We start from the raw sequence: 15,703 nt of genomic DNA on the forward strand, positions 1-15,703 counted from the left end.
AATGTTTCAAACGATCTGTGGGTACACATGTTCGCAAGTGACCCATTTTTAAGCACAACGTCAAGAACGCCGCCGGACGCACCACGGGGTTCCCGGAAGCCGACCCCTGCAGAGTGGCGCCAGGACCAGGGACTTCTGCCACCGACTACCAAGCTACCTACGACCGACTTCAACCACAGGACACTCTCCAGGAAACCCTCAAACCGTCAACATTACTTTTTCTACACAAGCTTAGTTTTCAATAAAAATAGTTTATTTGTACCGTTGAGAGAGCGATTTATTCTTGCTGTACAGCGAAAGCAACCCTCAAGTGGTGACCCAGGCGTGATATTTTCAACGAAAGTACGCGATTTTGTGCAATTAGAGTGGTTTATATTTCGCGCAACGTAGCAAGCAACATGAGCCTCAACGAAGAAAACCAAGTCGAAAATTATACCGCGACGGAAGTGAACCATGTCGCAGTGAAACTTCCACCATTTATTTCGGACGACGTAGAGATGTGGCTTCAGGTAGTGGACAGAAGTTTTCGAATAGCGCGTGTGACAAGTGAAGAGACAAAGTTTAACTACCTCGTTACTGCTCTAGAAAGGAACGTGATGAGTGAAGTACGCGACCTGGTGATGAACCCATCCCAAGACAAGCCTTACTCCGCACTTAGGACAGCTTTGATAAGACGACTGAGTACGTCTCAGGAACAAAAAACGAAGCGACTCCTAGAGCGCGAAGAAATCGGGGACTCGAAACCGTCCCAGTTTTTGCGCCGATTAAGAACTTTAGCAGGGTTTACCGTTTCCGATTCGCTCCTACGCGCGCTGTGGATAGGGCGCCTGCCGTTTAGTGTACAGGCAATTATGGAGACAGTAATGCCCGGCACAGCACTCCAAGATGTGGCCAAATCCAGTCCAAAGGGCGACAGGCTGAATCGCATCGAGCAACAGTTTGTGGAGATGTCGCAGGCAATGACGAAGCTGTTCGCGAAGAGTGAACCTCGGCGACCGACGACGAGAACACCCAGATCGTGTTCGCAAGACCGATCACGAAGTCGTGACAGTGACAGTGGCCAGTGCTGGTATCACCAACGTTTTGGTGACCGCGCTCGCGAGTGCCGCGATCCGTGCATGTATCGTCCGGGAAACGAGACGGGCAGTCGGTGATGGCGAACAGCGACCCGTGCCCGATTCCGCGCCGTTTGTACGTTACGGATACGTACTCCAAGATCCAGTTTCTCGTCGATACGGGTGCTGATCTTTGTGTATATCCGCGTGCGCTAGTGAAATCGTCGCGATCGAAATCAACGTATGAACTTTCCGCGGCAAATGGTACCTCAATTGCTACGTACGGCACAGTGACAATGACATTAAACCTCTGGTTGCGTCGTTGTTTTACATGGCAATTTGTCGTCGCAGACGTCTCAAAACCGATAATTGGTGCAGATTTTTTATCTTTTTATGGACTACTGGTGGACGTGCGCAACAAAAGACTGCTTGACCAAACAACGCGAATTACGTCTCCAGGCCAACTCGCGCATTCTGCGAGATCCTTAATCAGGACGATTTCCGGGGAATCCGTGTTTCATCGCCTGCTCAAGCAGTATTCGGACATTACGCGTCCTGCAGCTCCTTCTGCGGCTGTACAACACCAAACCAGGCACTACATTGGTCCCCCCGTCGCTGAAAAGCCGCGTGGATTAGCGCCAGACAAATTGCGAGCAGCGAAAAAGGAATTCGACGATATGCTGAAATTAGGTATCGCGCGTCCTTCGAGCAGTGCATGGGCGTCACCCTTACATCTCGTGCCAAAAAAGGGTGGAGAGTGGCGACCATGTGGCGATTATCGTAGGCTGAACGCACGAATGCGTCCAGACCTATATCCTGTGCGACATATTCAGGACTTTGCACAATCACTTCGAGATAGGAAATTATTTTCAACCATCGACCTGATTCGCGCATTTCATCAAATCCCCGTCGCAGAAGAAGACATTCCCAAGACGGCTATCACCACACCTTTCGGGTTATTTGAGTTCACGCACATGACCTTTGGGTTACGCAATACAGCTCAAACCTTTCAACGCTTCATCGACGAGGTTTTACGCGACTTGGATTTCTGCTACGCGTACATCGACGACATCCTTGTAGCTTCATCGTCTGAAGAGGAACACCTGCGTCACATGGAAACACTATTCCAGCGACTGCGGAAATACGGCGTCGTAATTAACTCCGCAAAGTGAGTGTTCGGACAAAGCGAAGTGAAATTCCTCGGCTATCTGGTGTCAAGTGAGGGCACGCGACCGCTGTCCGAAAAGGTCGAGGCAATAAAAGACTACCCGCTGCCTACGACAATAAAGCAATTACGACAATTCCTTGGCGTCCTTAACTTTTACCGACGGTTCGTACCCAACGCAGCAGGTACCCAGGCGCCACTGAATGACCTGCTTAAAGGGGATGTGAAAGGGAAAACACCCATAAATTGGACAGAAAACGCGAAAAGTGCTTTCGAGGCGGCTAAAGAGAGCTTAGCACAGGCAGCTCTACTCGCGCACCCTGCCGAAAATACGCAAATTGCTCTAGTGTGTGATCCTTCTGACTTTGCAATTGGTGCCGTAGTGCAACAAAAAGTTGAAAACGATTGGGAACCGCTAGGGTATTTTTCGAAAAAACTTAACCCAGCTCAGTGCAAATACGCTGCTTACGACCGCGAACTTCTTGCGATTTACGAAGCAGTCAAATACTTCCGGCATATGGTCGAGGCAAGAACATTCGCGATTTGCACCGACCATAAGCTTCTCACGTTTGCCTTCGCGAAGAAGTCGAGTCAGTGTACACCGCGACAATTCTGCTATCTAGACTTCATTGGCCAGTTTACGACAGACATTCGTCTCATGGCTGGTCGCGAAAACGTTGTAGCGGATGCCTTGTTCAGGGTAAACGAGATACGCGCGAATTTAGACTATGAGGCACTCGCAGCATCGCAACAAAATGACGACGAAATCAAGAAGTACATCGACGGACAACACGGCCTCACACTAAAGCGGATCAAAATACCTGACACAAACGCGACTGTATTTTGTGACGTATCTACAGACGTGGCCCGGCCGTTTATCACCAAGCCATTTCGTAGAGTAGTGTTCGACTCGATGCATCGTCTTTCGCATCCCGGTATTAACGCCACAGTCAAGCTCCTTACGCAACGTTTCGTTTGGCCGTCAATAAAACGTGATAGCAGACAATGGGCACGATGCTGCGTCGAATGTCAACGCGCAAAAGTAACGCGACACGTGACATCTCCGACAGATTCATTTCAACCTTCGTCAACGAGATTTGAACATATCCACGTGGATATCGTCGTGATGCCGCCATCTGAGGGCTTCCGCTACTGCTTAACCTGCGCAGACCGTTTCACCAGGTGGCCAGAAGCAATCCCGTTAGAAAACCAGGAGGCAGAAACCGTAGCTCGCACTTATAAACTANAAAAAAAAACACATATAAACAACTTTTTGTGGCTTTAAACTGAGTTTATTTTTACTCATACCCATCAGAGGGCGACAGCGTGCAGCCGCTGAAATCTATTAAAACAAAAAAAGATAACATTATACATACCGGGTGTTCAGAAAGTTGCAGGGTTTTGAGTGAGCAATTCAACGGTGACCTGGACTATGACCTTCAAGGTCATTTAGAGGTCAAGTTGAAAATTTTAAATGGAACCGTATATTTTTGACCCCGGAAATGGGTAAAATGGAAATTTTTACGTTCGAATATGACCTTGACCATCAAAGTAATTTTTTCCATTTCCAGGGTCAAAAGTATACGGTTCCATTTAAAATTTTCAACTTGATCTCTAAATGACCTTCAAGTTCATGGTCAAGGTCACCGTTGGATTGCACACTCAAAACCCTGCAATTTTTGCCTTAATGATTTTTTTATTTGAGCATTATTTTCTGAGATAAAGGGAGGGTTTCAAACTTTTTGAACACCTGGTATATTCAATGAAATAAGAAATAATCCAACAGAGATTAATATAAAATAGTATAAAAAATACAGAAATATGTTTGAGAAATCGGTTACTGGGGCAAATAATACCTACTATCGAAAAGAATGGAAAAAATATATTAGCTGTACCTACTTTGGAAATCGGTAAATCGACTTGCTATATAATAGTTAATTGCAATTGAGTATTTGTTTATGGTCGTGGGGTAGATGTTTCAAACATCATTAGTTATAAAGTTTATTCCGCTCGGTGTAGTACCTACTAGTTATGCGTTCATAGGACCTATAGATTAGTAGGTCACTTTATCGGTAGGTACACGGACATAAGGTAACAAAGATATTTGAAGATATGACATATGCTTTTTAGGTATATATATCTGACCAATACTCAAAATATGTATGTAGATGTACATCCAAATAACTCCATTCGTCGGTTGTCTCACTTAAGGCACACTAACGAGAACTCCAACGACTTCCGACGAATGATCTTAGATATTGGGGTTGTAATTCAATGCCATAGTTTTAAATTCATTTCATGTGTAGGGAATAATGGAAATTTCTTTATGAATATCTTAAAGAATGTACTAATAATAAATAATAAAATCTATTCATAAAATTTGTACAAGATACTGTAAGTTGTACATGTTTCTAGATATCACTTTGATTAAATTTAATTCTAACTTAAATTAAACAAAAATATTTGCGTTTATTTCACAGTTACTTAATAACAATTAAAAATGTTTAAGTTGTTGTACTCATATATCGTCAAAATTTTTTTTTGTGTAATTCTTTTATCTATATTTATGCTAATTTCGTTTTAGGTAAAACACTATGAAATGTACACCTATTCGTTTTACTTTACAAAGAAGAAATATCCTCAAACATTTCACTATTTTTCCAGAAACACATACGCTAATGAGAAAGAATAACATAATTCAAACTGCAAAATGCATTACGTTAATAATAATAAATCGCGTGTTGCCAGTTATATTTTGCCTATTATTCCTTAATTGCCATTTTAAAGCTGCTAGGTATTCAATTTTCTGTAAAACCTATTATACTTTTTGCGTTATTTAAAACGATAATTTACACTTGTGCTTTTAAAATAGGAATATTCTGTGATAAACATTACGTTTTATTTGATTCAGCAGAAATATTATATACAGAGTGGTATTTAAGTATGTCCCAATAATAAAGTAATAAAAAATGTAAATTAAATATATAATACTAATTTATTTAATAAGACTATAAAGTTTATTAGTAAAAATAAAAATAATGAATTTTACAGAAAAATGTTCCTTCGATGTTATGTTCTAAATAATTTACTTTTTTTGTAACACATATCTACTCAGACAAATAATAAAATTTGAGCTGGCTACTTAACCAAGTACTTAATTAAAAATAAAAGTAAATATTCTAACAACATATATTCTACATAATTAACTAAAAACAAAAATTCAAGCAACATTATAAAATCCAGGAAATTATCAAGAATACCTCAATATCTGCACATAATTTTGTCTAAATCGGCAAGATAGTATAAAAAGATCTAAGAGACACCATTTTATTACTGTGCTATTACTGTACTGACTGTTAATATACAGGGTGGCCAAATGAAAACGAAACAGAACCATTTTCAGAAACTGCGTCAAGATTGTAGAAAAACGCTTAGACCCGTTGATTTTATATTGAAGGGGGGACATTCTTTGCTTACCGGCACCCACTCCCCCACTTTCACCCTCAAGCAAGGGTAAACATCACCCCAAAATATTTAAATGGCATTGGGGGTTGAGTAATATTTTTTTTTGGAAACTCTTACAATTTTCTTTTTAAATTTTACAATTCCGCCTAATACTTTGAAAAAAATTTACATTTTAAAATTTAAATTATGTTTAGTTGCTTACTTACTACTTAGTTGATTAAATTTTCAAACTGATGACCGGCCGCTACCATACAAGAATAAAGATTTTGTGCGAAACGTTCGCGCACATTCCGAAGCATTTCCGGAGTGATTCGACGGCATTCGTCGACGATTCTTTGACGCAAATCTTCCAGCGACGCTGGCTGTGTTTTATAGATTTTACTTTTTAGGTATCCCCACAAAAAGAAATCAAGGGGCGATAAATCCGGTGATCGTGGAGGCCACTCAATGCTGCCTCTTCTCCCAATCCAATTCCGTAGAAAACGTTGGTCCAAATACTGACGGACAATTAACGCATAATGCGGAGGAGCACCGTCCTGTTGAAAAATCAAATGATCTTCATCATACTCTGGAACATTTTCAATAATATCAGTCAAGGCAGGGTCAATAGCGTCTTCCAGTAATTGCAAATACATTTGGCCAGTCAAATTACCAGGTAGAAAAAAAGGACCCACCAGCCGGTCACCGAAAATTCCAGCCCATACATTTAATTTTTCCGGTTGCTGTGTATGCACCTCGTGAAAAACTCTTGGGTTTGAATCGGACCAATAGCGGCAATTGTGACGATTTACCGTCCCGTTCAAGAAAAAACTGCATTCATCAGAAAAACAGATGTTAAAAAGGAACTGTGGATCGTTCCCTGCTCGCTCACTCATTATTTCGCAAAATTGCAAACGGCGGTCATAATCATCCTCATGAAGTTCCTGGACTAAATGTATTTTGTATGGATGGAATTTATTCTTCTTCAAAATGGTTTGTATGCTAGTTCGATTGATCCCAGACACAGATGCCAGCTGCCTCGTACTTAATGTAGGATCAAGATGAACTTGTCCCAAAACTGCAACTTCACTAGCTTCATTAACTATAGGTTTTTCAATTTCTCGTTTTTTATTGGCTACGTTCCCTGTCTCTTGAAATTTTTTTACTAACTCTAGAACATACTTCCTCCTGACATGTCGATCTTGATGTTGTTCATTAAATAGCTGAGCTGTTCTATTCGCACATTTATTGTTCATAAAGTAAAGCGAAATGATATCTACCCTTTCCGCAATGGAATAAACCATAGTGTTTAATTTTCAAAAACACAATTAAATAAACTACCAACCAACGCTTCCAAATAATACTAGAAAATAATTTGGAATCCACTAATTTTACGTTCATTGTGTGTGTATAGCATTCATTTCTGTTTTTTACAATTGTGTTTTTTTTACGAAAGTGATAACAAATCGCCAAAAACCAATGTAACGCAAGAAATACTAAATTTATACCATTGGCGTACTTAACTCGAATGACTGACATTTTTACCGTTACTAATTGTTTGTACATAAGTTTCAACTTTAAAATCAAAATTCTTAATAAGTATTGGGCGGAATTATAAAATTTAAAGTCTGTTGTAAAGAGAATTGTAATAGCTTTCAAAAGAAATATTACTCAACCCCCAGTGCCATTTAAATATTTTGGGGTGTTTCATGTTTACCCTTGCTTGAGGGTAAACATCAGTAAGTGGGGGAGTCAAAAATATCAGCAAAGAATGTCCCCCTTCATTCTAAAATCGACGGGTCTGAGCGTTTTTCTGCAATCTTGACGCAGTTCCTGAAAATGGCTCTGTTTCGTTTTCATTTGGCCACCCTGCATAAAAAAAAGTACAATTTCTTCTGTATTTTACGGGATTCTACATCTCCAATAATACTAAAATTAGCAATAGTTAGTAAATTTTTCTATTATTATTTTCTGTTTCAGGCGAAGAATGAGAAGTTCAACGAATATATATCTCTCTGCACTTGCTATAGCTGATATTATTCATCTATTCTTCGTATTACTATTATCGTTCAAACATTATTCCAATATTCACGATGGTAAATATGAACTGTATTGGAGATTTCTGGGAATAATGTTTTGGTTTTGTGATGCTGCAAGTAAGTTTTTGTGTGCACCATAAATGAGGTCAATAACAATTTGTATCAATGTTGTTTCTTTGAACCCAACATTATTTATAATAACAATTCAACGCAAATATTGGAATTAAAATGAAATTAAAGTATTTGATAGCAACAGTTGTTAAGTTTGACAAACTTTAATAAGAGAAAATGAGAAAATTTTCTGTCATCGATTATGAGTTAAAGCTTTGAACATTTTTCTCAAGAGTTTAGCAGTTTATTTTCGAGACAACACAAAGAGAGGTGGCAAAAAAGTATATTAATAAAAAACATATGCATATTATGACATTTTTTTATAGTACGGACTCCTGTACTGTAGATTTATTTCAAATCTCTGATAATGCTATTATTTTGTTATAAGTAATACCCAATAGATAAATTACAGCAAGACTATAAGATTGCATGAAGCGTTTTAATTAAGACTGCAAAAAAATTTAAACAACACAGTGCAGTTAGAATCAATAAACAAGTAGGTAATTAAATGTTTAACTTTTCAAGCTAAATGTTTATATTTAAAGGTATACGTATAATCAGTGGAACTAGATTTACTTATACTTGGGTATTTTACAATAGATGTGTTAATTTCAAGTATTTTACTCTACATACATTTCAGTAAATCATAAAGTAATATCTATCACCGCAGCGAAAACAAATTATTAGGTATAATTTAACATTTTATGTGTAAAGCAGGCCAGTCAAAAGAGATTTCTTGCATTTTATCTGCAGTTAAAATAGTCTATCACCACTATAGAAAGTTTAAATTTTCTAGACAATATAAACATTTAGGCAATATATAAACTACTAAGAATAAATAAAGTTTCTTTATCTGCTTACTTAACCCTGTTTCTCACAATAATGAATTTAGCCAGTCCACAGGGAAAATAAAACTCAGTTATACGGGGCGTCCTTTAAATTTACTGCCAATAAATTGACACTAGAGATCAATTCCAATAGCTTACAAAGATAATATCTTAAAGATGATCTATTAACAATGATTTTTTTTAAGCATTTTAAAATACAGACAATTTTAAATAGTTGAAGTACCAGTACCAAATTTGGTGTACGTTTATGGTTATTGATAATTCATATTTAGACAAAGTCATCAAAGGCATATTCCAGTCGAATTAGAGTTTCAACGTAAAAAAATATTAGTAGACATTTTATTGCACTTTATGATGAGGAGAGGTATGTAGAATGATAATATCAAAAAAGTAATTCGAAAGAAGTGAAGTGAAGAAGTTGGCAAATTGCAAATTTACGTGTTTTTTTTTCACTTTCACTAAATAGGGGCAAATTTTAACCGACGACCCTCCAATTGAGACGCCCCTGACTAAAATTTTTCAAAAATTTTATGATGATCTATTTCGACTATTAATGAGCGTTCATGGTGTCGAAATTCATAATTTTCCAACAACCCGTTTCGGAAATATTAAAATAAAAAGGGTCGTAGCTCCCTTAAGAAGCATTTCTCGTTCCATGTTTATATGAAAAAATATTCTTATTTTTGACAATAGAATCAAGTGGTAAATTATTGGACACTAATTACGAGACACCCTGTATATAAATACATCGTACGAGTATTTATACTTCCTTTAGCAGATTTTTAATATGTTAATAGATTTAATCTAACCCGCTCTATGGGTATTTCAATCTACCCCTGCCATATTATTATTAAATTTAAATTAAATTTTAATAAGGGAAACATTACCACAAAAAATTGTTCTATATACACGATTTGTTTTCAATAAGCTGTATATAGATGTTCCAACTATAACACCGCATAATTGAAGGCCTTCTATGATTAGGCAAACGTTTATTTTAATATTTAATTTTAACCTTTATAATGGATGTTCCAAAATTCACGTAACATTTGAATTTTGCGCCATTTGTACGGTAAAGTGTCGCCAACGAAAAAAAAGACAGCATGACAGCTGACAGTTCAGGGTTATTAAAAATGGACAAAAGAACAACGCGCTTTCATTGTTGAGTATTATTTAAAAATAATGGAGATTTGGCAGATATAGTTCGCAATTTTCGTACAGAATATGGTCGAAATAGTGATTTAACTTCATCAACTGCGAAGATTAATTGAACAATTATGGGAGACTGGATCAATTAGTCATATTAAACACTCTGGCCGTCCTTCAACAAGTCGTTCAACACAAAACATCGAAGCAGTTCGTGAGAGTGTTGCTGATAGTCCAAGAACATTCAATTGACTCAAGGACTGAAGCCTACTGATCACGCAGAGCGAAAAGAGTTCGTTGAATGGATGCTGATTTTTCGAACAAAATTATCTTCAGCGAGACTCATTTTCATCTTGATGATCTCGGTGATTGTTGAGACAAATGCATCCGCAACGTGTCACTGTTTGGTGAGGATTTTGGGCTGGAGCATCATCGGACCATTCTTCATCGAAAAGGCGACTGGTCAGGCAATACCAGTTAATGGCGACAGCTAATTTATATTCCGCGGTCGAAATTATAGAGAGTGACTCAGACATAATATAAAAACACTATTACCATAATGCGTATAAAATATAAAATGATTTTTATACGGTTCAATATTATTTATCTTTGTGCCGCTCGCTACGCACATCGATAGAATCTATAATCGTCTATAGACTGAGTTACACTGGTCGTCGATCTATATTTTATCTCTGTCTTTTGCACTTGGTAGGGAATAGGGAAATGCTTTTTTAGTAGGTGTAAACGGACTTGATTTATCCGTCCTGAGAAACGTCATAGCATAAGCGTACACGAGGGATCTATTCCATGGATATAATAAATTTATAAATTAAAAAAACACAACTGGGACGTTTTAAAATGCTGTAATAATTAAAATGGATCAAAGTGCCGGTTATAGCAAATCGTAAAAAAATTAGATGTTATGTTTTATTATCTTTTTTCAATATTTTCTATATTTTGTTGCCTTTTACGCAGACACGCCAATGAATTTTCGTTCCCGGCACGCTTCATCCCCCTTACTAGTCCAAAAGCTAGCGATGAGTCACTCTCTATAATTTCTATCGCGGAGTATAGTTTTGTACCTAAATTGCAGGTTATGGATGTAGACAACATGTGGTTTCAACAAGATGGTGCCACATGTTATAAATCAAGTGAAACAATTCAATTACTGCATGTGTCATTTCCTGGTCGTGTAATCAGAATTGGCCACACAGATCATGCGATTTAGCGTCGTTGGACTCTTTTCTTTGGGGTTTTTCTAAGTATAAGTTTTATAGACCAGGCAATAAAGAACGATTTACCCCAAAATAACTAGATTTTCGCGGCCGGTCCGATTTTAATGCGGTTTTTTGCATTTTGTTCAGAAAGACCGTCAGAAAAAAGTCCCGCCTTTTTTATTATCCGGATGTGGCGGAAATGCATCGCGGGTGCATAAAGTGCATCTAGAAGTGCATCGTATCCGAGAAACTTGCCAATGTGCACGAAATACCGCAAAAATTGGCACCCGGGGGTTTTGGGGGACGCAGAATTCGAATATGCATATATCCAGTCCACCCGACCCCCCGGGGGGCGACTTCCGGCCGCCTGGGGGGCCGGGGCGCACTTGGTTTGCAAGGTTCTCCGAATGACTAGAAAAATGGATCTCGGGGGTTTTCGCGGGTGCTGATTCCGAATTTGAGGGTGAAAAATATCCCGTGTGCTCGTGGAGGGGGCGGTGGGGGGGAGGGATATGAAATATAAAGTTCTCGAAATTACTGGGAAAATGTATCTCGAGGGTTTTCGCGGGTGCTGATTCCGAATCTGAGGGTGAAAAATATCCTCTGTGCTCGTGGAGGGGGCGATGGAGAGGAGGAAGGTTATAATATTCATGAACTGGCAACATGGAATAAAGAGTATTTTGGGGATAGAAAATTATAACGTGTGATGTTAGTGATATATTTTGATTGGTATTTTATAGTTGTTTGATAAATGAGCCCGTGTGACAAATGATACAGAAGGAATGTGCATTGAATATATTTTAAGACAATATATATTTTAAAACAATGAATGTACTTTTATACTTTAGAACAATAAATATATTTAAAAAATTATCAGGCTTATCCTTTCTTTTTCCAACCGAACTTTTTAGTTCGAGTTTCGTTCCATGATTTTCTATTAATTTATATTCATAGAAGATTAACGCGCTACCCCAAAATAATCAGAAATAGTCATCAGACGCATTTGGCAGGGTCAGATTAGGAATCGGCACCGGCAAAAACCCCCGGGATCCATTTTTCCAATCATTTCGAGAACTTTAGATTTCATACCCCCCATGCCCCCCACCGCACCCTCCACGGGCACAGGGGATATTTTTCACCCTCAGATTCGGAATCAGCACCCGCGAAAACCCCCGAGATCCATTTTTCCAGTCTTCATAACCCCCCACCACCACCGCCCCCTCCACGAGCACAGGGGATATTTTTCATCCTCGAATTCGGAATCAGCACCCGCGAAAACCCCCGAGACCCATTTTTCTAGTCATTCGGAGAACCTTGTAATTCAAGTGCCCCCCGGGCCCCCAGGCGGCCGGAAGTCGCCCCCCGGGGGGTCGGGTGGACTGGATATATGCATATTCGAATTCTGCGTCCCCCAAAACCCCCGGGTGCCAATTTTTGCGGTATTTCGTGCACATTGACAAGTTTCTCGGATGCGATGCACTTCTAGATGCACTTTATGCACCCGCGATGCATTTCCGCCACTTCCAGATAATAAAAAAGGCGGGACTTTTTTCCGACGGTCTTTCTGAACAAAACGCAAAAAACCGCATTAAAATCGGACAGGGCCGCGAAAATCTAGTTATTTTTCTCTTTAATGCCTGGTTTATTATGCCAACAAGCTCACGACCACCCACATCTTGATGGATGAAATTGAGCGCTATATCAACGAAATTTAGCCGCATTTATGTAAAACGATCAAGCAAAATATCAACAAAAGGCTGCATATGTGCCAGCAAAGCCGTGGAGGCCATTTATCTGACATGTTACTCCATTCATAACCCTATACTGTACCTACATACTTTATGAATCCATAAAAAATTTAGATTTTTTAATCCAAATCCTGGGTTTCCTATCAAAATTACTTCTTGCGTGAATTTTGGAACACTCTTTATTAGTGATAAATGATTAAGCTGTTTTACCAATAAGAGTGTTTATGTTTTAGGCAGCACGTCAGTATGGCTAACGGTCTCATTTACAGTAGAAAGATACATAGCAGTATGTCATCCTATAAAGGGCAAATTTTTTTGTACAGAAACAAGAGCGAAGAGCGTAATCGTAATAGTGTATATTTTATGCATTCTAACTACTGCATCTACAAGCTTCGAATACCAGTTGAACCTGAACGAAACGTGCATACAGGAAGACTGTGAAACACACATAAAGAAACTTCAACCAACGCAGAGTTCACTTAACAATGGTACTGATAATCATTATATCATAAATCATACCATCATGCTCAATACAAATTTCCCACCCGGTAGTATAGCTTCACATCCCAATTTAGATGAAAAGTATTTTAAAAAGTTAAAACTAATTATTCTTACTAATTGCGAATTGCAACCTTGTATAATATATATTCCTCCTTTAGCTTTAAATGTTTCTAAAGATAAGATTACGAAACCAGATATTATAGTGAAGGAGTTGGACACTGATGGTTCGTATATGACGTCCAAAATTCAAAGTACATTGGAACCTGTTCTGGAGAAACCACCCATCAATAGTACCACTTATTTGGATAGTACCGATAACAAAACCGAATTAGAATTGAGAAATAAGACTTGTTGCATTAAGCATTATACAATTGATGAAGAGTCTACGAGTCTTGGAAAGAATGATACGTACATGACCATAATGTATTGGTATAGTTCTTTATGTTTTTGTCTAATTCCCTTGATTCTTATTGCCACATTCAATTCATTCTTGGTTCGAGCTGTTTACCTGTCCCAAAAGATGAGAAGGCAAATGACAAATTCACAGGTAAAAAGATATTCTTTATTTACTTTCTTTCCAATCAGTTTGTTTTCTTTTGATAACTGTATCTGCCCTTATAGGAAAGTATTGGACATACAAATGAAAAAAGGATAACTCTCATGCTGATCGGAGTTATAATATTATTCATAATTTGTCACACTCCTACTGCATCAATTTTGATTTATAACAGTTTTCACAAATCTAAAACTTCAAGAGAAGAGAACATTAAAAAAGGTAAATTTCATAATAATATTGCGAAACGCTAACATTCATTTTTTTTTAGTTTTAGGTAACTTCTTTAATTTTCTCGGCATAGTAAATGCCTCTTGTAACTTTTTACTATACTGTGTTTTTTCTAAAAAATTTCGAAGCACATTTATGAAGTTATTCTTCGAACGCAAAAAGAAAAAACAAGACATAATCATGTTATCTTCTACGAAAAGTAGGAGTTCTCAGAAGTTTAATCCGTATAAACACGGCATAATGAGAAGAAATGCCTCCGAATATCAAACTCCAAGAAATTTGGAGGTAACTATTTATTTCTTTAATAAAGGCAAATATGTAAACACGTACAATACTCGTACAATCGTAAAAAAATGAAAGAAGCAAGGTTTTGTGTATGGCTTTTTCCGTTCTCCTAATCTACTCATTGGTAATTTTTTACAATTCAAATTCTTTACTAAGTTTTTGTCTCACTTTCCCTTATATTAAATGTGCCATATTTTTTTAATAAACGACCCATTTTATATGGATGTACTCATGTGCATAATAAGCATATTGGGATCGGTTACGGAGATATGAATGAAATAATTTTATTAAACCATTACATAGACCTAAGTTGCTAAATTTATTCAACAGTTTGGAGTGATCGAGTCTATCGAGTTATTCTAGTGAAAACATTGTGAACCTATGATTTAGTTTTTTTTTTTGAAGAAAGGAAAAAGCCTAATTAAATTATTTCAAAAATTGAGGATTAAGATATATTATGAAAATGAGTTTTTTTAAAATTTCATTCGTGATGTCATAACAATATTAAATTTAAAAACATAATTGTCGAACGAAAAACTGTAATTTAATGGAGTGACATCCATGTAAGTTTGGTCACGCAATTCTGATTAATTTAAACTAATAAATATTAACGTATTCCTTTAAACCTTACTCCACATTTAAAGTGAGAACTATTTTTTTCTATATAAATGCATTTGTTTTGTAGAATTGAAATTATTTTTGTTTTTGTTCCCATTTTCGTTGCAAGATTTGCAAATCTTTTTATTGCTAGTGCTAACTACACATTGCAACTAACATAACTAATATTGTTATTAAAACTTTCAACTTACAGTACCATTTTTGAGCTTTCTACAGTTTTTAAGGCTATTATTGACTGCGTTTTTTATTACCTAATAATTAATTATTGGAAATTTGATTTTGTAAATTGTCTCATCATTTTTTTCAATCTTAATTAATTTATGAGACACTGAAATCGAGCGAGTTTGACTAATCATGGACATATTTCAATTTTAAGTTTTAAATGTAAGATGGCTTTATGCTTTGCTTCTTTATACTAAATGCTTTTATGTGGGGGAGTATGTCACACATAAATATTATGTTGCAGACCCAAAGTTTGACCAGTGCACCTCGATCGACATCACTAATTATTCGACCTGTGGGAAAAGCAAAATCAAGTGATTTGATAACTTAAACTATATTAGTTTATTAGAAATTCTGATGTACCTAATTATTACTTGCTTTGTAAAGAGATTTATATATTTAATATATGTATATTAAGTATTAAAAGATGTAAAACTTATCTACTACCTACGTCTTGTAAAATATATACTTAAACATACACTACTGTTCAATAAATTATTTGTAATTAAAGAGAAGCATT

General features: G+C 37.1%; 1 protein-coding gene across 4 annotated transcripts in view; it reads left to right on the forward strand.

The window, feature by feature from the left end:
• LOC108908167 (FMRFamide receptor-like) overlaps positions 1 to 15,681 on the forward strand; it is a 53,024-nt gene extending 37,343 nt beyond the window's left edge. Inside the window, exons 4-9 of one of the 4 annotated variants that reach the window (XM_018712100.1) lie at positions 7,645 to 7,820; positions 13,007 to 13,261; positions 13,433 to 13,821; positions 13,896 to 14,049; positions 14,099 to 14,343; positions 15,428 to 15,681. In XM_018712100.1, coding sequence (XP_018567616.1) covers positions 7,645 to 7,820; positions 13,007 to 13,261; positions 13,433 to 13,821; positions 13,896 to 14,049; positions 14,099 to 14,343; positions 15,428 to 15,514 — 1,306 coding nt within the window. In that variant the 3' untranslated portion in view covers positions 15,515 to 15,681. Of the gene's footprint in view, positions 1 to 7,644; positions 7,821 to 13,006; positions 13,822 to 13,895; positions 14,050 to 14,098; positions 14,344 to 15,427 lie in introns of all 4 variants that reach the window. The other 3 variants (XM_023455222.1, XM_018712101.1, XM_018712099.1) reach the window with 3 other exon arrangements.
• Positions 15,682 to 15,703: the final 22 nt, after the last annotated feature.

The sequence above is a fragment of the Anoplophora glabripennis genome, unplaced genomic scaffold (assembly GCF_000390285.2).
Source record: "Anoplophora glabripennis isolate ALB-LARVAE unplaced genomic scaffold, Agla_2.0 scaffold369, whole genome shotgun sequence".
Taxonomy (NCBI): domain Eukaryota; kingdom Metazoa; phylum Arthropoda; class Insecta; order Coleoptera; family Cerambycidae; genus Anoplophora; species Anoplophora glabripennis.